At 44.2% G+C, this 24425-nt stretch overlaps 1 protein-coding gene across 1 annotated transcript; it reads left to right on the top strand.

Moving 5' to 3' along the window:
- The first annotated feature begins 1398 nt into the window (after positions 1–1398).
- On the top strand, positions 1399–24425 carry LOC109865184 (voltage-dependent calcium channel gamma-5 subunit-like). Its single transcript, XM_020453289.2, has 6 exons — positions 1399–1831; positions 12014–12250; positions 19447–19533; positions 21903–22043; positions 22568–22713; positions 23202–24425. Exons 2-6 carry the CDS (start codon positions 12055–12057, stop codon positions 23472–23474), a joined length of 843 nt encoding a protein of 280 aa, XP_020308878.1. The 5' UTR covers positions 1399–1831; positions 12014–12054; the 3' UTR covers positions 23475–24425.

Genomic DNA, 24425 nt, shown 5'->3' with positions numbered 1-24425 from the left:
TTGGAAGCGCTGTGAAATCAATGGGTACTGTATGTTTAGGGAACTTGTTAAAAGGTCTCTCTCAAATCCAAATTCATTTATTGGCATGAGAAACAAACCATCAATGTATTCAATATACTTCACATTGTAATAAAATAATAAAATAGAATAGTAAAAACGAAATAATAGAAATAACACTAGACTGATAACAGTGGATAGTAATAGAAAGTATAATCAATAATTGGTTAAACATGAAAAATAACAAGCAACAATTATTACTACTAAAATGAATGCTGCCACTGTTATTTACACTAATACCACAACTATCCCTACTATTACCAATCTCTCTCTCTGTCTCACTCACTTACACACACAACCCCTGTTTCGTTTTAGCAGAGTGTAGTGACGGCCACTCCTCTTCCCCAGAGTGTGTAATCTCATTTAGTGAGCCACTGGTTTGAGAACCAGGCCCAAAACCTTTCTAATTCTCTATTTATCCAATTATGAACACAACAACCTTGACCTTCTCTCTCCTTCACACTTGCAGGGCGCATCCCAAACAACACCCTATTCCCTATATAGTCCACTACTTTTGACCAGGGCCCTAGTGCACTGTACAGGGAATTGGGTGATGCTGGGTGCTTCATATTTAATGTCCAGCTACGATGGGGATGAATCATAGTGGTTCCGTAATGTCCATAATGAGGAGGGGGTTAAGGGAGCAGTGGGTTTTGAAAGATGGCTGTTGCTGAGTTATAGAATTAGAATTCCATTCAAGTCCATTTATATGGTTGTTGCTAACACGGCAATTTGTTACTTCAAAAACGTTAATAGAGGTCTTCATAATCCATTAGGACACATTTTTTATCAGCGACATTTTATAGCAGCCTCTGGGGCAAATTCTGTCGCTGTCCATGGCGCTGGAAATGTTGCCAAAGCTACGCTTTTGACGGCGAAAGCTCGAAAGAACATAGATAGAATAACAGGTCGCAGCATCACCGATGCCAGAACAAACACACATAGAGGCCTAACAAATTGTGCCAGGAAAAGTAGTTCTCCCTTGGGTGGAGAGGGAAATGCACGGGGGCGATATAATAGCTGAGATGTAATCAGGGATGTAGATGTGGACAATCAACGTTTTCCAGACAGCTTTTAATTATGCATACTACACTGATAGGCCATATGCTCGTAAATAATTGGATAAATGGCCATATGTCTCTTTTTTGGGGGGGGTCAGTGCTAAATTTAGTTGGATTGCTTTGTACATTTTATGCACACATAAATACCCTATCATAATCAGCCAAAATGTTCAATAATGATAAATAATTTAAACTTTGGGGTCGTTGGCTACCCGCCCAAAAACAAAAATGATATATATATAGAGAGAGAGAGAGAAATGCAATGGGTTATGACGCTGAAGTTAGCCACAGGCATGTGTGTCTTGAATGTCACATGATGGAAGCTTCGTGGTGGGTTTGGTGCTTGATTGAACAGCTGTGTCGCATTCAACTCACTCTAATCCCGAATGAGGAAGAGAAGTCTATGAATGTCAATCTCGGGACCGTTGGTTTATCCAAAGGAGAGACATTATTTGTGGGCTGCATTTCGCAAAAGCGAACTCTTGTTTTTTTGTTTAATCAGTGAAGCTTCATAGGCTATCCATATCCCCAACGGCTGCCGCTGCCCAACTGCTGGCGCCAGGCTGAAGTGGAATGCGCACTAGTATTGTCCTACCGCACATCCACTGCGCACTGCATCTCCGCGAGTCAACAGTAGACAAGTGGAGAGCAACGCGGGAGAAACAGTATTGTAAGGGAACGAGCGCTTTCCTCGGCGAGACTTCTTTGTGAAGGTAAACAATGTTTATTTGAATTATTTCCTCGACTTTGAAGTGTCTCAGTAGGCAATCCGAAATGTGTTCAAACAGTGCTCTCTAGTTTGTTCGTCTCCACGTGATAGACTATATTGTTTTCGTCACTCAGTGCTCTGTAAAAAATAACTCACTTTTAGAAGTTTAAGCCTATTCCTGTGACGTAGGCTCTAGAAGAGAAAAAACAACATTTAACTGTAAATGTCTAATGACACAATACACACTGTATTATCCTTTGTATAAATATTCAAATCCATTTAGTCAGTTATTGAGTTTAATCGGAAGGAGATGTATTATGTGGAGGGAAAAAACGTCTTTTTCACACTTCCATAGACAACTTTTCTTACCATGTCGATGTGAATACGAACAGGTAGTTTTTACGACAGTGTGGACACGATATTTTCAGCATGAATTAATGTGTAAGCATTGGTTTGCTTTTTAAAAGATATGTCTGGAATTGCCGTTGTTGGCGGGCTACTATAGATATAATTGCAAGCCCTTGCTTTCAAAAGCGAAGCGATATTGAACGCATCCCACTGGGTCATTTCATTTAGGTTTAGTGCATTACTGAAGAGCGAGACCAGACATGTTGGTGGAAAGTGGAGTCGATATCGATTTTGTTTGGTGGTTTGAGTTATCTGTGATGCTGTAATACGTTTGATAGTGAAATATGCTATCACTATGATCAAACCTGAAACGATCGAAAACTTTCTCAATTTACCTTACTGAATTGTAATAGGATACATGCACGTTTTTCCAGTTCAGGACCAAGGACAGCGATTCGAGGTATTCAAGGGCCAATACAGTACAGAGACCACTTCATCTTACGATAAATGTGGCCCTTGGACATTGTAATGGTTTAGATACTCCTTTGTGTGTCCGTTTACGATTCAGCCTTTGCGCCTTTAGATTAAATTATTAAGTCGTCCATTATAAATGTGTAAAGTCCATTTTGTATCATGATCAAATGTGAAATGCAAATATCCCAAGCACTCTGCACTAGAAAAGGTTGTAGACAAACTTGGCTGAAAGCCAGTCATTGTGTCCCGGACCAATATTGGTAATAGCTGGGTCATGAGAAGGACTGAACAGCCAATTTCCCACAGCTCAACAGACTATAACAAAGCCCAGAAGTAATAGTTTGCGGAAACTTTTAACCAAAGCGTTTCTATAGGCCTACAGTATATGTGACGCATGCAGCCATCAAACCCTGCCTACCTTCCTCCTGCCAACCTGCTTAAGTAGCTGTTGAGTTTTCAGCTCCCCTTGTCTGACAATCTTCCAAAGTTCAGCACCTCATAGCTAATACATATTTAATAATACAATCCTGTATTTAATGTTTTTTTTTGGGGGGGGGGGGGACTGGTAATGTCTAAGAAATGTTTCATCTTAACTGTGGAGGCACTTAAATGAGTGTGCTGGGTGGATAGCACTTTAGAATAGAATTTACATTACGAGTAATATGTTAGTCCCTATAGGCACATGCAACTGAATTGAGTGCTCATGCTAATTGAAATGTGCAGATGTTCTACTAATGCATGCCTATAGACTAATTAGTCATCGTGTATCTGTCATGTTACTCACATTGGGCCTAATCATATTTACAATCTAAGAATTTGTCAGCAGGCGATATTAAATATTTCCTCTTCTAAAGAGTCACCGTGGAGTAGAGTCACCGTGGAGTAGAGTCACCGTGGAGTAGAGTCACCGTGGAGTAGAGTCACCGTGGAGTAGAGTCACCGTGGAGTAGAGTCACCGTGGAGTAGAGTCACCGTGGAGTAGAGTCACCGTGGAGTAGAGTCACCGTGGAGTAGAGTCACCGTGGAGTAGAGTCACCGTGGAGTAGAGTATAGAGTCACCGTGGAGTAGAGTCACCGTGGAGTAGAGTATAGAGTCACCGTGGAGTAGAGTCACCGTGGAGTAGAGTATAGAGTCACCGTGGAGTAGTCACCGTGGAGTAGAGTATAGAGTCACCGTGGAGTAGTCACCGTGGAGTAGAGTATAGAGTCACCGTGGAGTAGAGTATAGAGTCACCGTGGAGTAGAGTATAGAGTCACCGTGGAGTAGAGTCACCGTGGAGTAGAGTATAGAGTCACCGTGGAGTAGAGTCACCGTGGAGTAGAGTATAGAGTCACCGTGGAGTAGAGTCACCGTGGAGTAGAGTCACCGTGGAGTAGTCACCGTGGAGTAGAGTATAGAGTCACCGTGGAGTAGAGTATAGAGTCACCGTGGAGTAGAGTCACCGTGGAGTAGAGTATAGAGTCGCCGTGGAGTAGAGTCACCGTGGAGTAGTCACCGTGGAGTAGAGTATAGAGTCACCGTGGAGTAGAGTATAGAGTCACCGTGGAGTAGAGTATAGAGTCACCGTGGAGTAGAGTATAAAGTCACCGTGGAATAGAGTATAGAGTCAACTATGACTAATGAGTTGCTGGCAGCCTCGGCCCTCGGAGTACTTTGCAAACACATGACTAGTGGTCTCAGTCGTGTAGAGTTACCTAGGTTAGGGAGGTTAGACAGGGTTCACATTAACCCAACACTTTCCAAGGCACATAGGGCTGAGTTGGACAGCACATGGTAATGGTATGTGTGCTTTATTGGCATGGGCACGCGGTCATGGAACAGTCCCAATCGGTAGTGTCCGCCGAACGTCCGATAGGTTAGATTGGGCTGCGTGTCGTTCATGTAGATAATCAACAAAAACAAGGATCAAACTGAGATATTGGGTGATTTTTGTCTTGTGCTTTTAATTGCAGTTGGTTATTATTTACAATCCTGTAACACTTGTGACAAAGGCGTTCCTTGTATGCCGGACTTTCCCTTCTCATCCCCAGGTCATTCCATGATAGTTGTCATAATCAAAGACTAACTAACTGTATCGTTTTGGATACAACTGATTACAATAAAAACCCACTTTTAAAATTGCCGTTGAAAAGTCATAATGAAGTAAGAGAGAAATGAGTTGTTATCCGTCAAGCCTATACATGCCTGTAGTCTGTAGCCTTGGAGACTGGCAGTCATGAACACGGACCATTGTCCTGGCTGCTACCACAGGCTAGTTCACAGCCGATGTACACTGACACTGTGTCAGCATCTGCTTGACAGGGAGCTAATACCACTCTCTCTTTCTGGTGGAGGTCCCATATCACAGAGCCTGCCTCTTCTTGTACAGTCTGTCCTCCTGTCTGTCTGCTTTACACTGTCTCAGCCAGCCTGCCTATGCCCCGGTCTCTCTGTCTGTCCCTGTCCCCCCCCCCTGTGGCACTGTCATAACAACACACTAACTTCGTGACTCTTACATGTAAGCGCTGTTTCTTCCGACTGGCCCATGAGCCTATTCGGTCTTCCTTAATGTGGGAACCTTAGTATTGTGCCACACACAAAAGAGACATGGCCAAGCTAAGTACTTAAAGAGAGAGCAGTACTTGGTCTCATGACAAAGCCGGAGAATGTGCCATTTCTCCGGGTGACTGGCTGTGTTGTGCCATTTGCCTCTCAAACGCAATGCACTGCCATGACGTTTGCCTCTACGTTTATGAGGAACTGTGGGAGAGTTCCTCGTAGCATACAGCTATAGGTATAAAGAGACTCAGTTATGTGTCTTCATTTTTAAGTGAAAATACATTTGATCAGATCCAATTATAGATTTCTGACATAATCAACAGTGGAGTGTCATCTGAAAGAATTTGATTTGAGAAAATTCCTCTTATTTTATTTTGGGATTTGGAGTTGATTGACAGGCTGTTGACAATCTGGCCATGTCTGAGGAGGCGGTAACACTTTCTTTGGATAGTCCATCTGTAGATGCTCTACAGATTGTCAGTAGCATTTCAACTAACTATCTACTATCTCTAACTCGAACCTTAACCCTAACCCTTATTCTAAACTTAAACCCCATCCTTACTGTAACCTTATAAAGCAGTTGCTTATCAACAGATAGTATGACCATCTGTAGAGAATTTACAGATGGAAAATTGGGACCATACGAATGAAGTGTGACCGAAGAGGCGAGCAGAGCCAAGAAACACTGGCTGAGATCTGTCAGGGAGATGCCTTTGGAGCAGCATAAAAGGCTTGGAGTGAGGCAAGCACTGCTCAAGCATATTAACATGTTCTGACATGAACTGTCCCCAGGCACTCAGTCAGAGTCAGTCCGTTGTTGCCTCTGAACCCTAAAGACTCTAGGCTGGTAAGATGCCCTCTGCAGAGTCTCCAGAGGTTTAACTGTTGGGTTGAGTTTGTGTTAAAAAATGAAGCCCTCTTTTTTTTTTTGTGGAAATTGAAATATTTAGATGGAGGGCCAGTGGAATGTTGTTTTGGGAGCACAGAGGTGAAATAACATGACCTTTATGACCTGGGGAAGAGTACCGGGAGTCTGAGTGTTTTGTTGGTCAAGAAGACTGACATATGAGTATGGCTGAGTTAGCACAGCCCTGTAGTGCCTATGCTACTGTATGCTAGTGCTATATACAGGGGGTATGGAGGGTGGTGATTGTGGCTAGCTAGCTGCTAGATTCCACCATGGCCCCATGTCGTGTCCCCCATGTCGAGCCACTGACCCCAGGGCCCTATAGTCCTCTGATGCTGTCCACCCCACTGACCGCCCGCTCGCATCAGTGGAACACACAGGCCACGTTACTCTGGAGACGGTGCGTGGCGACATCTGGCCGTCATGGAAACTGGGTCATTGGCTTTCCCGAAAGGAGTGCACAGACGAATCCTTGAGAGAGAAATAATGTTTAAAAAAAACACACAAAAAAAACATTTTAGTTAACATGCATTTCTGTTCTGCTACTGACAAATGTCTGAGTAACTCCAACGGTTACCGGATTTCCTAGCGTGACCATCACGTTCGGTGGTAGGGACCAAGTCGGTTGGGTAATAGAAGCCCAACTGGCTGTTTTATACTGTTGAATTTGCATGAGCTACTATGTTCAGAATGCTTGGTATTAAAATGAGCAGGTGTAGCCTACTAGCAACATCCACAAACAGTGTCGATGACGTCTAAATTGAGAAAATTCTCTACCAATCCCAAATGACACTCGATCATGACAAGGACGGTGCCTCCAAGCAACGCCTTAGCCTAAACATATCCAAAGACTAAACATATACATTCCATATGCGATCCTGACCAGTGACCACCATGAACCCCTTTTTCCATGAGGCTGTGAGAGTTCTGGGAACAGAGTTCTGTTTCATTCGAGGTTGTTCCCCCCCCCATCATTGACTTTCCGGCAGTTGTGTTGAAAAACGGTAGTTGGTTTTTGGGTTGAATGGAGGCTGATGAGGCTGGGTGCATGCTAATTGAATGGACAGAGAGAGTACTGACTGACCTAGTTTAGTGATGATGCAGTGGGTTCCATTCCACTGGAGACAGTTAGATAAATGTGCACATCTGCCTAAAAGGCGCTGCGTGGTCAATCTGACATCTGCTGTTGCCGTACAGCATTTACTGCGATGCGGCCTCCGCAGAAGTCAGAGCAAATCTACATTTTGCCTTTCGCCGTCAACCAATCATGTCAATGTGGAGCTATACGGAGCCTAGCATAAATGGCATAAATTGCCTTTAAGTCGCTGTTAAAATGAACTCTGCCCTCGAGTGGTGGGAAACACACCACAGAACAGACCTGGGTCATGTTCATAAAGCACCAACCGGAGAAAAATGAAACGGAACTGGGACTTGTCTAATAAGAAACAATCCTTTTAGTTTTCTATCGCTTGCCTTTATGAACAGAACCCAGAGTAGGTGCATGGTCAAAATGGCTTCAGGTGCTATCAAATAAGACTGTTAGGTTTCTATAGTAATAGAAAATGCTAGACACTAAACAGGAAGTACGGTTCACTAGATTGTCGCTGTTGGGTGTTCATCCACGTATTGGACTGGTATTGGATTCCAGTCACAGAATGGATGTGTCCACCTTCTTCAAAGGTAGTTTGTAAAAATGCAAAGGGGGACTCTGGGGCTTTTTGGATCTCCCTGCTTAGGCAGCTTTGAACATCTAATGAGAAACATTGGTCAATAGACAGTTTTTCTCGGCTCAATCTCCGTTCATAATCCCATACGGGCTGAAACAATGTGTGGACTGAATTAGTATTCATAGTAGATTGAATGGGGCCTGTTGATCTCTTTGTGTGTGTGTGAATGGACATGATGGAGAATTTCAATGGTTATTGGCTGTGGGTATCCTTTGATCTAATCCGAAAAGTGTGTGTGCAGATGCAAGCATGTGTGTGTTATGTGCATTTGTCGATAAGTTTCTTGGAAACCAATGACTCACACATTAAACTGGCAAGTTGGACATCATCATAGCTCCCTGTACTCCGCACTGTACCATTGGCATTAAGCCTTTGCCAAGACTGTGCTTCAAGTGGCGAGGATTGGACACAATGACACTCCAACTATTACATATTTGAAATTATAAACTGGGTGGTTCGAGCCCTGAATTCTGATTGGCTGAAAGCTGTGGTATATAAGATTGTATACCATGGGTATGACAAAACATGTATTGTTACTGCTCTAATGACGTTGCGTCGTGCCTAAGAACAGCCCTTATAAGTGGATCCATACAAATCTAGGAAACAGATGATTCCAAAATCAAAAAAACATGAACTACTGATGTTAAGCATTTAATCTTGCTATCCTTTGGGTAGGAGAAACAGACTGCCTTAGGCAGAGAGCAGAGCAAATGGCTCCTCAAAAGGTTGCTACCACTAGGATAATGACATCTGAGGGAATTGGAAATAAGTTGTCAAAGAGATGATTAATATTTCATATTTTCGTTTTTTTTTCTTCTCATTTTCATGTTGAGGTAGAGGATATTGTTCTGCCCTAACGGCAACAATTTCACCATGACACTTAGACGTCAACTAGATAGAAGTGGGAATGCAGTTTCATAGTCTAACTTCCTGGTATTTTCACTGCAGAAAAGATAAGTCTGTCTGGATATTTCTCAGTCTTTTACTTGTATATGACCCAAGGGTCAACAACAACACTGGTTGCTTTCTCCTGGTATAAGAGTCCATGAATATAACAACAAAGAATATCTTTGCTAATAACTTCCCGTGGAAGTAGCTGTTTTGGACACTTTTCATAGAACAAGTTAACAGTCATTAATGTACACAGACAAATCTGTCAATTTTTTTAAGTGTCCAAATCCAGTTGAAATAGAGAATCGCACACTTTTTTTTACCCTATTTCCCCAGCCACTTTAATATGGACAGACTATTTCTGACTGATCGCACAAGGACTAATGACGTCTGGACGTCTGTTCGGTCATTATGTTTTGTATCATTTAGTATTCTGTCATTTGGTGCTCTGTCAGTATTGTGATTCAGTGTTCTGTCATTTAGGCGTAGCTTTTTGTCGTCTATCATTTCAAATTCTGTCATTTAGAAAGCTGTAATTGTGTCCACACCAGGAAGTAGGCCTTCTATACATTGAAGCTCAAACTGCCTTGATAGATCTCTATTTCTAGAGGTTTGGTAATGATGCCTTGTGGGTGTAACGCGGAATGAGCGCAATGGGATGCTAGCATTGAATGTTAACCGCCCTATGATGAAACACAGTAGCCTGTCAATGAATGGCCTTGTGCATCACATGCAAACTAGCGCTTCACATGCTAGCGAAGCCACTGGTGTTGAAAGGCTGGTATTAATGTCTAAGTGGACGTGTGGGTCGAAGCTTTACTGAATGGGGACTGATTGGCTACCTGATAATGCCCCTCTTTGCTTACACATGCTGGACCTTTGTGCTAAAAAAGTACAATTTGATTGACTGGTGAGTCAATGGTTGTGTCCCTATCACCTCATCTCCTTTCCTTCCTGATAGCTGACCAATGGAAATGTTCCACCTCTGAGTGAGCTACATGGCCCAAATTTACATTTGGTTTGAAGAGAAGGCCTATGGACCTTTTGCCGTCATCCACTTCTAATTAAATGTAATTGATTTTCTAATTGTCCAATTTATAAAGTGGTTCATTGGTAATGATGGAATAGGCCAGAGTCATTACACGCATAGCTGTACCATAGTGAGTCAACCGTAGTGGGAGAGATGACATGTTGCATCCACAGTCACCGAGGTCAGATGAGATATTTACATTACCAAGTCATCACCGCTGTTGCAACAATGACTCTGACTCGCTCCTTTGAAACAATGAACATGCAAAAGCCCTTTAAATGAGATACATTAGTCTCATCTTATACATTCGTACCCACATGTTATTGATATCGTGATACAAGGGGTCGTGAGGCCATGTTATCGATATCGTGATACAAGGGGTCGTGAGGCCATGTTATCGACATCGTGACACAAGGTGTCGTGAGGCCATGTTATTGATATCGTGATACAAGGGGTCGTGAGGCCATGTTATCGACATCGTGATACAAGGGGTCATGGTGCAAATGTTATCGACATTGTGATACAAGGGGTGGTGAAGCCACCCAAGTCAATGCAAAGAGAGAAAAAACAAAGCCTGATTAGATTGCTATTTCTCACACACACACTCCCACTCGAAAACAGCCAGTGACAGTAAACAGACAACTCATTATGTGAAATGACTGCCTTTTCAACACATATCCCCATGCATGCCAGGAAACCAGGCTTCCGGCTAGCGTGGGCTACGGCTACTGCAACCAAGTGATCAGTGTTGCTTATGACTGATGGAGCATCAACATCAATAAGCTGTTGCATATGTCACACCACCGTAGTGTAAGACTGCTGGACTTTTGCTTGACCAAATCGTGTTGTGTTAATCCGATCGGCACTTGACCGGATCATGCTGTGTTAATCCGATCCCGGATCATGCTGTGTTAATCCGATCGGTCTTGACCGGATCGTGTTGTGTTGTGTTAATCCGATCGGTTTTGACCGGATCGTGTTGTGTTAATCCGATCGGTCTTGACCGGATCATGCTGTGTTAATCTGATCGGTTTTGACCGGATCATGCTGTGTTAATCCGATCCCGGATCATGCTGTGTTAATCCGATCTGTCTTGACCGGATCATGCTGTGTTAATCTGATCCCGGATCATGCTGTGTTAATCCGATCTGTCTTGACTGGATCATGCTGTGTTAATCCGATCCCGGATCATGCTGTGTTAATCCGATCGGTTTTGACCGGGTTGTGTTAATCCGATCGGTCTTGACCGGATCATGCTGTGTTAATCCGATCCTGGATCGTGCTGTGTTAATCCGATCGGTTTTGACCGGATCGTGTTAATCCGATCGGTCTTGACCGGATCATGCTGTGTTAATCCGATCCCGGATCATGCTGTGTTAATCCGATCGGTCTTGACCGGATCATGCTGTGTTAATCCGATCCTGGATCATGCTGTGTTAATCCGATCGGTCTTGACCGGATCATGCTGTGTTAATTTGATCCCGGATCATGCTGTGTTAATCCGGTCGGTTTTGACCAGATCGTGTTGTGTTAATCTGATCGGTCTTGACCGGATCATGCTGTGTTAATCCGATCCCGGATCATGCTGTGTTAATCCGATCGGTTTTGATCGTGTTGTGTTAATCCGATCCCGGATCATGCTGTGTTAATCCGATCGGTCTTGACCGGATCATGCTGTGTTAATCCGATCCCGGATCATGCTGGGTTAATCCGATGGGCTGAATTAAGGAATATGAGGAGTAATGTAAGGTGTTGGAGCCATTCACAGGCTTCCCCAGCACTATTAGTAGTGTGTGGTTTGGGCCTGGGGCCTGAGGCAAGGCGAGGACAGCCAAACCGACAACTGCAGTTCAAATGTTCAGCTTTTTATTTTTTTTATTTTGAGAGATCAGGGCACGGGGCTATTTTCTAAAATACAGCAAAACAACTGACAAAGTAATACACTAATATAAAAGTACACTGAACTATGATACACCGATTAGTTGTCAGGATGGAAAGGAGAGCAGGGAGGATTACTGGGACATTTGTGACACACTGAGACATGCCTGGCAGGCAGCGCTGCCTCCCAGGTAATGCTCCTGGCTTAAACTACCTACAAGTTTGTCTGGCAATTGACAACTGGGACGCAGGCTTGACCATGGGGTCTTAGCCATTGCCTTACAATTGACCATTAGGACATAGACATGGCCTTATCATTGACTACTGTGACACCGACCACTACCTGTTTCTATTAACTCTCAACCAACTCCATCCTCTCTGTCTCTCTGCAGTTTCTCTTTCTGCCGGCGCCCCCTGCAGTTGTGGATGTGGTATGACCCTGTGTGGCAGGAAGGTGTTGACGGTGCTGAGCAGCGTGTTCGCTGTGTGTGCCCTGGGCCTGCTGGGCGTCGCTGTCAGTACTGACTACTGGCTCTATCTGGAGGAGGGCGTCATCCTGCCCCTCAACCAGAGTACCGAGTTACGCATGTCCCTGCACTCGGGCCTCTGGAGGGTCTGCTTCACAGCTGGTAAGTTTCTAGTTAGGGGTAGACGTTGCCCCTTAAGTACAGATCTAGGATCAGTTCAGCTTAGAGATGCATATGTCCCTGCAGTCAGAGATGTGGAGAGTCTGATTCATATTTGGTGAGTAGATGTTGCCCCTCAGGCACAAGTGTAAGATCAAGGTCAATAAAAAAATAAAAATAAATATATATATATATATATATATATATATATGCTTTCTCACAAACACCAGATAGGTACAGTGAAATGTGTGGTTTTACGAGGTCAGCCAAACACACTAAGAAAAAGGGTTCCAAAAGAGTTCTTCGGCTGTCCCCGTGGAGAACCCTTTTTGGTTCCAGGTAGAACCCTTTTGGAACACACTAACCCAAAAGGGTTCTCCTATTGGGACAGCCGAAAAACCCATTTGAAACCCTTTGGGTTGTATGTACCCTTTCTACAGAGGGTTCTACATGGAACCAAAAGGGATTCTACCTGGAACCAAAAAAAGGTTATTCTATGGGGACAGCCAAATAACCCTTTAAGGTTCTAGATAACACCTTTTTTCTAAGAGTTTAGTAGTACGGTGCCCCTGGAGCAAATTACTCAAGGACACATTGTCAGATTTTTACCTTGTCGGCTCGGGTATTAGAACCAGCGACCTTTAAGTTACTGGCCCAACTCTCTAACTGCTAAGCTACCTGCCGCCCTAGACGTTGCCCTTAGGCACGAATCTAGGATCAAGGTAGACGCTGCCCCTTAGGCGTACCTACCAAGAGATTTCTCGTCAGTTATAGTCATAGCTGTGTACATTCCCCCTCAAGCAGACACCAAGATGGCCATTAAGGAACTTCACTGGACTATATGCAAACCATATATCCTGAGGCTGCATTTATTGTAGCTGAGGATTTTAACAGAGTAAATTAGAGAACAAGGCTACCTAAATTCTACCAGCATATTGATTGCGCTACGCGATGGGGAAATACCCTCGACCACTGCTACTCTAACTTCCGCAATGCATACAAAGCCCTCCCTTTTGCAAATCCGACCATGACACCATCTTGCTCCTACCGTCTTATAGGCAGAAACTCAAACAGGATGTACCAGTGACGAGAACCATTCAACGCTGATCCGACCAATCGGAAGCCACGCTTCAAGATTGTTTTGATCACGCAGACTGGAATATGTTCCGGTCAGCCTCAGAGAACAACATCGACCTATACGCTGACTCGGTGAGTGCATTTATAAAGAAGTGCATTGGAGATGTTGTGCCCACTGACTATTAAAACCTACCCTAACCAGAAACCGTGGATGGATGGCGGCATTATCGCAAAACTGAAAGTCCGATCCACTGCATTTAACCATGGAAAGAGGTCTGGGAATATGACTAAATATAAACAGTGTAGTTATTCCCTCTGCAAGGCAATCAAACAAGCAAAATGCCAGTACAGGGACAAGGTGGAGTCACAATTCAACGGCTCAGACACGAGACGTATGTGGCAGGGTCTACAGTCAATCATGGACTACAAAAAGAAGACCAGCCACGTCACGGACACTGACGTCACGGATACTGACGTGACGCTTCCAGACAAACTAAACACCTTCTTTGCCCGCTTTGAGGATAATAAAGTGCACACTCTCTGTGGCTGACGTGAGCAAAACGTGTTAACCCTCGCAAGGCTGCTGGCCCAGACGGCATCCCTAGCCGCGTCCTCAGAGCATGCACAGACCAGCTGGCTGGTGTGTTTACAGACATATCTGTATATCCCTATCCCATTCTGTTGTTCCCAAATGCTTCAAGATGGCTACCATTGTTCCTGTACCCAAGAAGGCAAAGATAACTGAATTAAATGACTATTTCCCCATAGCACTCACTTCTGTCATCATGAAGTGCTTTGAGAGACTAGTCAAGGACCATATCACCTCCACCTTACCGGCCACCCTAGACCCACTTCAGTTTTCATACCGCCCCAACAGGTCCACAGACGACACAATTGCCATCACACTGCACACTTCCCTATCCCATCTGGACAAAAGGAATACCTATGTAAGAATGCTGTTCATTGACTACAGCTCAGCATTCAACACCATAGTACCCTCCAAGCTCATCATCAAGCTGGAGGACCTGGGTCTCAACCCTGCCCTGTGCAATTGGGCCCTGGACTTTCTGACAGGCCGCCCCCAGGTGATGAAGGTAGGAAACAACATCTCCACTGGGGGACAACAAGGGTGCGTGCTCAGCCCCCTCCTGTACTCCTTATTCACCCACTGCGTGGCCATGTCACCCAAAACCCTGACAAACTTCTACAGATGCACAATCGTGTCATAGCCTGGTATGGCAACTGCACTGCCCTGAACCGCAAGGCTCTCCAGAGGGTGGTGAAGTCTGTGCAACGCATCACCGGGGGCAAACTACCTGCCCCCCTACAGCACCCAATGTCACAGGGAGGCCAAAAAGATAATCTAGGACATCAACCACCTGAGCCACTGCCTGTTCACACCGCTACCATCCAGAAGGCGAGGTCAGTACAGGTGCATCAAAGCAGGGACCGAGAGACTGAAAAACAGCTTCTACCTCAAGGCCATCAGACTGTTATACAGCAATCACTAACTCAGAGAGGCTGCTGCCTACATTGAGGCCCAATCAATGGCCACTTTAATAAATGGATCACTAGTCACTTTATACTATGCCACTCTAAATAATGCCACTTTAATACTCATATCACATGTATATACTGTATTTTATACGATCTATTGCAATTTGCCTATGCCGCTCGGCCATCGCTCATCCATATACTTACATGTACACATTCTCATTCATCCCTTTACACACGTATTAGGTAGTTGGGGAATTGTTAGATTACTTGTTAGATATTACTGCCCTGTCGGAACTAGAAACTACACTCGGATTAGCATCTGCTAACCATGTGTATGTGACATAACATTTGATTTGATGATTTGATCATCATAACCCTTAACCATTCAGGGACACTGACCAGTGTTTACTTCAGTTTCTATGTCTAATGACTGGTACCTTCTAGCTGGCCCCGGTGCCAGTCTGTTTCTGTTTTTGGTAAGTGATGACAGGAAGTTGGCGAGGCGGCGAAACAGGCTGGCACTCCAGTCCTGATTCACTAGACCGCCACAGGACCCACTCTTGAGAGTCAAATGTTCATCCTCTCCTCTCTCCACTCCCTCCCGGCTGCATCCCAATAATCTGTCCTTGAGTTACCCTGTCTACCCATGTTGGGTTATTACCATTACTTGTCCTGTCAACTCACCCTGGCTGCTCTCTTGCTCTGGTACGCTGACGGGGGAGGGGAGGGGAGGGGGGGGGGGGGGAGAATCATGCTCTTCTACATTCCCTTTTTCCTTTGTCACTACCCCATGTGTCCCATTGCTGAACTGTTCGTCAGCGCTGGCCCATGCCACTCGTCATTCCAGCATACAACACCTGTCCTATTGCGCAGGTCCGTAAACTGGCCCGCGTTCTGAAGACGCAGTAGTGACCCTACTAGCCAAGCTAACCCAACACCCCTGTTCACCTTCTCCTTCTCCTCTGACTGTGACAAGCATTGTTTCAAGGTTGAACTAACACTGGCTTTTCTCCACCCCGCATGGTTACCTTGTGCCCTATCACAGGGGTGCTCCTCCACTTCTGACCCCACCCCCCCTCACCGCCCCCGAGGCATGCTGGGAGCTTGAAGCAGGAAGTGTAAGCAGGAAGTACTAACTTTCACCCCTTTTCTCTCTTAGCGACGGCAGCTTTCAAAGTGTTTCCGAGCAGTAAACCAGGTATTCACTTCCTCTCTGATGTACTGTACTCTCTCTCCCCAGGTTGCCTCTGGATACTGAGGCTGACACAATCAACTGCAGCCAGTGCATGAGAATCAAACTAGTGACCTAACATTTACTGTATTTAAAATGCATGTACTTGCTAAGTAATATTTGTGAGGACAATAAACAGGATTTGTTTCTATATTGCCATTATACCAGTGAAGGCTGGTGGAAGTATAAATGGGGAAGACTGGCTAATTTCTCCCTCCACCGCAATATACTTTCCAGCAAGCATCACAGAGTGGCATGATGTTACAAAGCAGACTCCTAGGTACTTACATTTAACTTGTCTTTTTTTTGCCCTCGGTGTCCATCCTTACCTCCCATAAATCCTCAAGCAACACACTGTCAACATTACATGTTTCTGTGGTGATTAAATAGAGGACATTTTGCTTTGGTCCAAAAGACCAACTTCCGTTGAAGTTTTAGCTGTGATTTAATGACCTTGTTGCTAAACTGCCCCAACTAGCTATCTGTTTGACCCAGAAAATCTAGGCTTGTGTTGGGTTAGTTAGTGACAGACACACGGGGTCTATCTGGCTCAGTACTGTTACGATACATCATTACACCATAGAGAGTGAATGGGCTGTGTTAGGCCCAGTATTTCTGCTGCGTAGCGTCCATTGAGTGGGGGTATTAAATGTGGCTGTTGGTCCCAGTCTCTGTTTGATTTGTGCTTGTGCTGACTCTGGCCAATCCACTGTATAAAAGCTCGCTTCTCTCATGCCCATGAGACTATGAAGATGATGTTATGACTAGGGTGCTATAGTAGTGCTATACTAGGGTGCTATAGTAGTTTGCAAACAGGTCACTGATTGAACATGCTTTTTTAGTCCAGGAGTATGCCTATTAAGAGTCCGGTAAACCACCTCATAGCGAGTAAGAAACATGAAGGGGATTTGTTATTGAGTTAGAACAAACTGAAATCGGGCACCTATCGACTTTGGACCGTAGAGATTAAAAACAGTAGACAGTGCTGACGTCTTCCACTCATTCCTGTGGACAATTTGAAGCGCGTCATATTGCTGCGTGGCGGCACCTCGTAGCCTGCCGGCCCGTAATTGGTCTGCGTCAGTACATGGTCCAGTATGACAACCGATGTAGTAGTCAGAATGGATCAGTATTTGATTAATTATCTTAAACTTGTAGCGGACTTTAAATTAATCCAGAGTGGGGATCGAAGTTGATCCATAATAAACTAATTTTAGAGCCCAAAACGCCCCCCCCCCCAAAAAAAAAAAAATATGTTTTGGGCCCTTCTGGCGATTGGAATTTACATAGGCTTTCTAGGGCCAACCAGGGCTTTTGGCACCGCTAGGTTGCTACGAAGTAGACGACCAGCAGAGCTTGTGACTTCACACTCCAGACCAGAAACTGGGGGCCTGATTTGGACAAGTAGGGGTACTGTAGAAAAGTACAAACACGTCCTTTCATTACACCAAACCATCTAACCATGGTTCACCTGTTCACCAAGTCCTCCTCCTGGCCTAACCAGTCACCTGAGTGCCCACGCTCATTTTCAGGTACAACGCTGGGAAATGGTGCTCTAATTTTGATGTTTTTCTGGGCAGAGCTGAATAGTATTTATGAACACATAGTCTGTCTGAAAGTTGCAGTCTAATTTGATTCCATTTATTATGGAATCATTCTATGGGCTGCGTTCCAAATGACCCCCTTTTCCCTACATAGTGCATTACTGTGGTCTATATAGGGAATAGGGTGCCATTTGGGACGGGGTAATGATGGCTTAATAGGGCAGCGAGGGATCCCATGGCTCTTCATCACTAGTGTTATAGTAATTAAATTATACCAGGCTGACTACAAAGATTCTCTTATTGAAGAGGGTTAATTACTGTTAAGACTCTGCAGAGAGAGAGAGATTCAAGCTCAGGCATACGGTAGGCCGTCACTGTAAATAGGAATTTGTTCTTAACTGACTTGCCTAATTAAATAAAGGTTAAATGAAATAAATAAATGCATGCACACACACACCATCACCAGTGAGTAGGGTGAAATTAAAATAAGCACTCTTTCTCCACAGGACAGGGTGATAGAATGTCATGGCTGGGTGTTGGAACAAACAAACATTGAAGAGCTTGGTGTATATTTGTACAATTATGTGTCTTACAAAGTAAAAGTAACCGCCTTTCTGTGGTCGCTTGTATCTTCCTCTTTCCTGATCTAACAACCCTGGTGTCGGTCTGTTTAAACCCTTTAAAACAACACAAGTCTATTCCCAACTCTATGCAACAGTTCTCTTCTGTCTATTCCCAACTCTATGCAACAGTTCTCTTCTGTCTATTCCCAACTCTATGCAACAGTTCTCTTCTGTCTATTCCCAACTCTATGCAACAGTTCTCTTCTGTCTATTCCCAACTCTATGCAACAGTTCTCTTCTGTCTATTCCCAACTCTATGCAACAGTTCTCTTCTGTCTATTCCCAACTCTATGCAACAGTTCTCTTCTGTCTATTCCCAACTCTATGCAACAGTTCTCTTCTGTCTATTCCCAACTCTATGCAACAGTTCTCTTCTGTCTATTCCCAACTCTATGCAACAGTTCTCTTCTGTCTATTCCCAACTCTATGCAACAGTTCTCTTCTGTCTATTCCCAACTCTATGCAACAGTTCTCTTCTGTCTATTCCCAACTCTATGCAACAGTTCTCTTCTGTCTATTCCCAACTCTATGCAACAGTTCTCTTCTGTCTATTCCCAACTCTATGCAACAGTTCTCTTCTGTCTATTCCCAACTCTATGCAACAGTTCTCTTCTGTCTATTCCCAACTCTATGCAACAGTTCTCTTCTGTCTATTCCCAACTCTATGCAACAGTTCTCTTCTGTCTATTCCCAACTCTATGCAACAGTTCTCTTCTGTCTATTCCCAACTCTATGCAACAGTTCTCTTCTGTCTATTCCCAACTCTATGCAACAGTTCTCTTCTGTCTATTCCCAACTCTATGCAACAGTTCTCTTCTGTCTATTCCCAACTCTATGCAACAGTTCTCTTCTGTCTATTCCCAACTCTATGCAACAGTTCTCTTCTGTCTATTCCCAACTCTATGCAACAGTTCTCTTCTGTCTATTCCCAACTCTATGCAACAGTTCTCTTCTGTCTATTCCCAACTCTATGCAACAGTTCTCTTCTGTCTATTCCCAACTCTATGCAACAGTTCTCTGTCTATTCCCAACTCTATGCAACAGTTCTCTTCTGTCTATTCCCTATTCATCTACAGTCATGCCATTTCATTCCTGCACCATTCCATCGATTAACTCTACCTACCCTTTTCTAGCGATGAGCCCCCTAGTGTGTGGGCTTTGTATTCACATGTTAAAGGTGTAGTAAAGGGTTAATAAATGTTGTCTTCTCCTTTGCTTGTGTTGCAGGTGATGAGAAGGGCCGTTGTTTCACCGTTCAGTATGTGATGCCCACCAACGTGCAGCTGACTTCTGAGTCTACAGTTAGTGTGCTGAGTAAGTGAAGAAGACTTGTCATACGCTCATCTGTCTCATTTTGCTCTGTTCTGGGGACATATCAAGTGTCTTAGAGTAGGAGTGCTGATTTAGGATCAGTTTGATCTTTTTAGATCACAATGTATAAGATAACATGGACAGGCTGATCTGATCCTAGATCAGCACTCCTTCCCTGAGATGCTTTAGGAATACGGGCTCTGGTCCCTAGCAGAAACACACCCGTTCTGTTGTGGGAGGGCATAAATGTAGAGACAAGTTTTTCCTGAATGTATGACCGGGCAAGTCATTAACTATCCCATAACCAGAGTTGTTCCAGATCAGATCACATGGTCAGGAAAAGCTCTTGGTCTAACTCCGAGGCCACCGGACAGACTGCTGTCACTTTAGGGCTCAAGATATATTTCTGTTCTTAAAGTCAAAAAATAACTTTGACATGAGTTGAGTAATAGATGAGGGGTATGCCTGAAGAGAGGAAGCACATGCTTCATCGTCAGTCCCCCAGGTTCCATTCTGATCATGTCAAACAAAAGGCATGAGTTTCAATGGAATATCCTTCCTTTGCCTACATTACTCACAATTATCATAATGAATAATAGTCAATTCTGTGGACAATGATGTGATACACATGCTGTATGTCTCATACATATGTCATTCCCCCAGAGACCGAAGGTACTCATGATGTATGCTTTGAAGCATGGCGTATGCCAGGGGTAGGTAACTAGATTCAGCCGCGGGACGATTGTTGTCTGAGCGGATGGTTGATTATAATCAATTGTAAAAATGCAAATTGACCACAACTAAAGGCCAAAAACAGATTGTATTTGAAAATAACAGTAACTTCATACCTTCATTACATTGAGACAGGATCACATATGTCTGTTTGCCTTTTTTGTGGAAATACTTGGGAACAGATTTAGTCATTTAAACTCTTAAACTCTTTTTTTGTGTAATTTTCAAAAAACGTCAGTTTCTGTTACTAAAAACTTTGGGGGGGGGCAAAATAAATTAAACGAGGGCCGATTTTGACCGCCTGTTGCCGACCCCTGCCGTATGCTCTGTGTAAGAGAAAATATAAATCCATACGACACAGGCTTGGGATGGACTGAATGAACATAAGGTACAGTAGAGCTACAGTGGTCCTAACTGACACATATCCACAGAATCCACACATCTCCCCCCATATGTATGTTTGTGCTATTCCTGACTTGCCCCTGAGGCATGGCTCATTTCACTCTAACAAGGAATACAGGGAGAGATATGAAAAATGCAAGGGCGCAATTTATTTTGCGAGAGATGCCCCTCAGGCCAAACGCAGATGGATACACACAGGATGGGTAATGCTCAGACAGGCACTAGGACCATGGAGACACACTGTCAGAGGAGAGAGGCCCTGGGCCAGCTCTCTAAAATGCAGTTTGAGTACATCTAAAATACAGAGCGAGAGAGATTCCCATAAGGCCTAAAGTGAGGAAGATGGGCAAATTAATATTTACAAAACTCAGAAAGCAGTAACAAGACCTGTGTCGCTCTCACAATTTAAATAATTTGCAAAACCCACAGACCAGACCAATATACTACCGGACTCAATTGTATTAGACACATACTTCAGAAATATTGTGCCGATTGGCCCAAATCTCATACAATTGTATCTGTAGATGCAATATCCCAATATTGTTTTCCCAATAGTTAAAGATTTGATTGATCCAATGGGATCTCCTGCACTATCCAGTAATTTAACCCATTCAGTCGCTGGAAAGAATATACGGCACTCAGGCTGAGGCATAGACCTACCTCTTTACCCAGGCTATGCATTTTGACCTCCTATGGTCCGCTCCTGCTTCATAGCATAGTTATGCTGGTATGGTTAAAGAAGAATCCAGGGAGAAACCATTCTCACAGTGGGGGTGCCAGCAACATCTTTTTAAGTTGAGATGCCTGTGGAGACATCCCAGGCAGTGGAACCACCCCTTTTGATGTGTGCAAATGGAATGAGACCAGGAACAGTGGTAGCTATATTGCTCCTTGTTTGTCAGAGACCTCAAGAGGGGAAAAAAAGCAATCAAACTGTGGGAAGTTGAAAAAAAAGTTGCAAACCCAATTTAACCAGGAAACAAATATAGTGTTTGCGATATGCCATACACTGCTTTTAGGGTTATTTTACTCAGTCAATCAAATCACGCTGTGCTTTATCTCAGTGGTTAGAGGACACATTTATTTGACTCAATTTAAACGCTTCATAGAACACAAGAAGACTCATCACAATAGATTTGATTTGGGATGAGTTGACACTATTGACTGAATAAACGAAACACCAAATATAAACGTACTAAAGTGTATCATCCTTTCTTTATCTCCTTCCCCTGTTCCAGAGATGATCCGTTCAGCCACTCCCTTCCCCCTGGTGAGTCTCTTCTTCTTATTCATCGGTTTTGTCCTGAGTAACGTCGGACACATCCGGCCCCACCGCACCATCCTGGCCTTCATCTCCGGAATCTTCTTCATCCTCTCAGGTAAAACGACCTCATTTCACTTCTGTGAATGCATTTTTGTTGGAACAAGAGATCCTTCGCATTGTTTATTGAGTCTAAGGGCCAGTTTCCCCAGACGCAGATTGAACCCAGTCCTGGACTAATAAACTATTTCAGTGGAGAATCGCCATGGACAATGTGTGTTAGTCCAGGACTGGGTTCAATCTGTGTCCGGGGAAACTGGCTCAATATGGTTTAGTTTAAAATCCCCAGGACACAGTCTTTGTTGTTTCATCTATTAGTGAATCGCATGCACAGTTATTTTTGGCATTACCATAGAATGCAGCCCTTGTTCCGTAGTAACAGAAAATGTGGGTCCTGTATCAGTGATCACATCGTGACAGCTATACTATTTATTATTTCTAAGGGAATGTTGCATATCTGTACAAGTATGCAAATGTATCACCATTACAACATCCTGCTTATCGCTCTGTCTCTCAAACACTCTCTCTCTCTCCCCCCATCTTTCTTTCTCTCTCTCTCCATCCCTCCTCTCTCCCTGCTAGGTCTGTCTCTGGTGGTGGGCCTGGTGTTGTACATCTCCAGTATTAATGATGAGATGTTGAACAGGACCAAGACCAACGAGGCCTACTTCAGCTACCAGTACGGCTGGTCCTTCGCGTTCGCTGCCATCTCCTTCCTGCTCACTGAGGTAACTTCCTCCTTGCTTCTTCATTACATTGTAATCCCAAATCCACCCCCATAGCCTAACCTACCCCTAGAGCCTATGCATTTTGCTTACAGCTGTCAATGTAGAGTACATAGGGCAGCGTTTTCCCAAACTTGGTTTTGGGGACCCCAAGGGGTGCACGTTTAGTTTTTTCCCCCCTAGCACTACACAGCTGATTCAAATCCTCAAAGCTCGATGATTAGTCGTTTATTTGAATCACCTGTATAGTGCTAAGGGGGAAAAACAGGAGAGAGTTTGGGAAACGCTGACATAGGGAATAGGGTCTAGGGGTCGATGAAGGTCAAATCTTTTAAAAATGATTCCAAATTAAGTCTGTTGATACAGATCAGCGATTGGGCAATTAACTGTTCCTCATTAGGCATTCATAGAAAGGCACAACCCTGCAGTTGTGCCATCGTTTGTTGAAGAGGATACTTCCGGTATGTTATCCTGCTCCCTTGTATCTCCAGACGGCCGGCGTCATGTCCGTCTACCTGTTCATGAAGCGCTACACGGCCGAGGAGATGTACAGACCCCACCCGGGCTTATACGGGCCGCGCCACAGCAACTGCTCCGACTACTCTGGTCAGTTCCTGCACCCGGACACCTGGAATCAGCGCGGCCGCAGCCCCTCCAGCATCTCCAGCGAAGCCTCGCTCCAGATGAACCACTCCCTCCACTCCAACTACCCAGCGCTCCTCAAGTGTCCCGAGTACGACCGCATGTCCTCCTCCCCATGCTGAGGCCCGCGTGAAGCCCTGGAGCCTGGGCGGCGGGTTGCTCACACATCCCCAGGAAGGGAGAGTCTGGCTGGGTTGCTGGGGCGGTAGACTAGGTTGGTCGGTCTAGAGGGTGGCGATTGGGGGGGCTGATGGGGAGGCGTATCTTTTTCCACGTGTGTGACGGCCTATTTTGAAGTCCTCTTGTAGCGCACTTTTCCAGAGTTTTGACACATTTGTGAGATGACGACCCCCACAGCCTACCTTCCCTCTCTGGTTTTACTCAAAGTACAGTAGAAGTAGTGATTCCCAATCAGACCTTGTTCACCTTCGCCATACAGCACGTTCTCAATCTTGGTCAATATATAAGCCGATATCTTCCCGGTAACCCAAATAGCACTTTCTGTCAACTGTATAACTTGTCAGATAATATGATACCATAAGCGGGGAGTTTGAAAGTGAAAGGTTGTCCTCTCTTTTATTATTTCATCTTGATTCTATTTATTATGCCTGTGGTTTAATCATACTTCCAGAGAAATACTTGTGTATTACTTATTTTCATCGTCCATCTCACGCTCAAACACTGTTGTACTGTCAACGAAGACACACAGATAAAGTTTATTTTTTATTTATTTTTTATGTAAAGAAACCAGGAAGCTACTACTACATCCATGGAGTCCAAATGGAGTCCCTGCAGAATTACAGGATGTACATAATGCAGTGTACATAATCATCAAGTGATGATGAAGCTAAAGGAGAGAGAGAAAAGAGAATAGTGTGTAGACAATAGTGTGACCATCAGATATGGAGAGCCAGTTTGAACGTAATGTAGCTGATGAAGAATGCAGAGTTGATCTAAGCTAGTCCTGATTTTACTGTTAGTAGTGTACCAGGCACTTATACGCTTCTGGTCAAAAGTTTTAGAACACCTACTTATTCATGGGTTTTTATTTTTTTTACAATTTTCCAAATTGG

This window comes from Oncorhynchus kisutch, linkage group LG20 (genome assembly GCF_002021735.2).
Source record: "Oncorhynchus kisutch isolate 150728-3 linkage group LG20, Okis_V2, whole genome shotgun sequence".
NCBI lineage: Eukaryota > Metazoa > Chordata > Actinopteri > Salmoniformes > Salmonidae > Oncorhynchus > Oncorhynchus kisutch.
This window is presented reverse-complemented; position numbering and strand designations above follow the sequence as displayed.

Bases quoted from the DNA above. Each gene is read 5' to 3' on its own strand.
- LOC109865184 (XM_020453289.2), top strand. From the start codon at position 12,055: ATGACCCTGTGTGGCAGGAAGGTGTTGACGGTGCTGAGCAGCGTGTTC. The intron at 12,251-19,446 runs GTAAGTTTCTAG...CTTGTGTTGCAG, and splicing joins GAGGGTCTGCTTCACAGCTG to GTGATGAGAAGGGCCGTTGT. The intron at 22,044-22,567 runs GTAAAACGACCT...TCTCCCTGCTAG, and splicing joins AATCTTCTTCATCCTCTCAG to GTCTGTCTCTGGTGGTGGGC.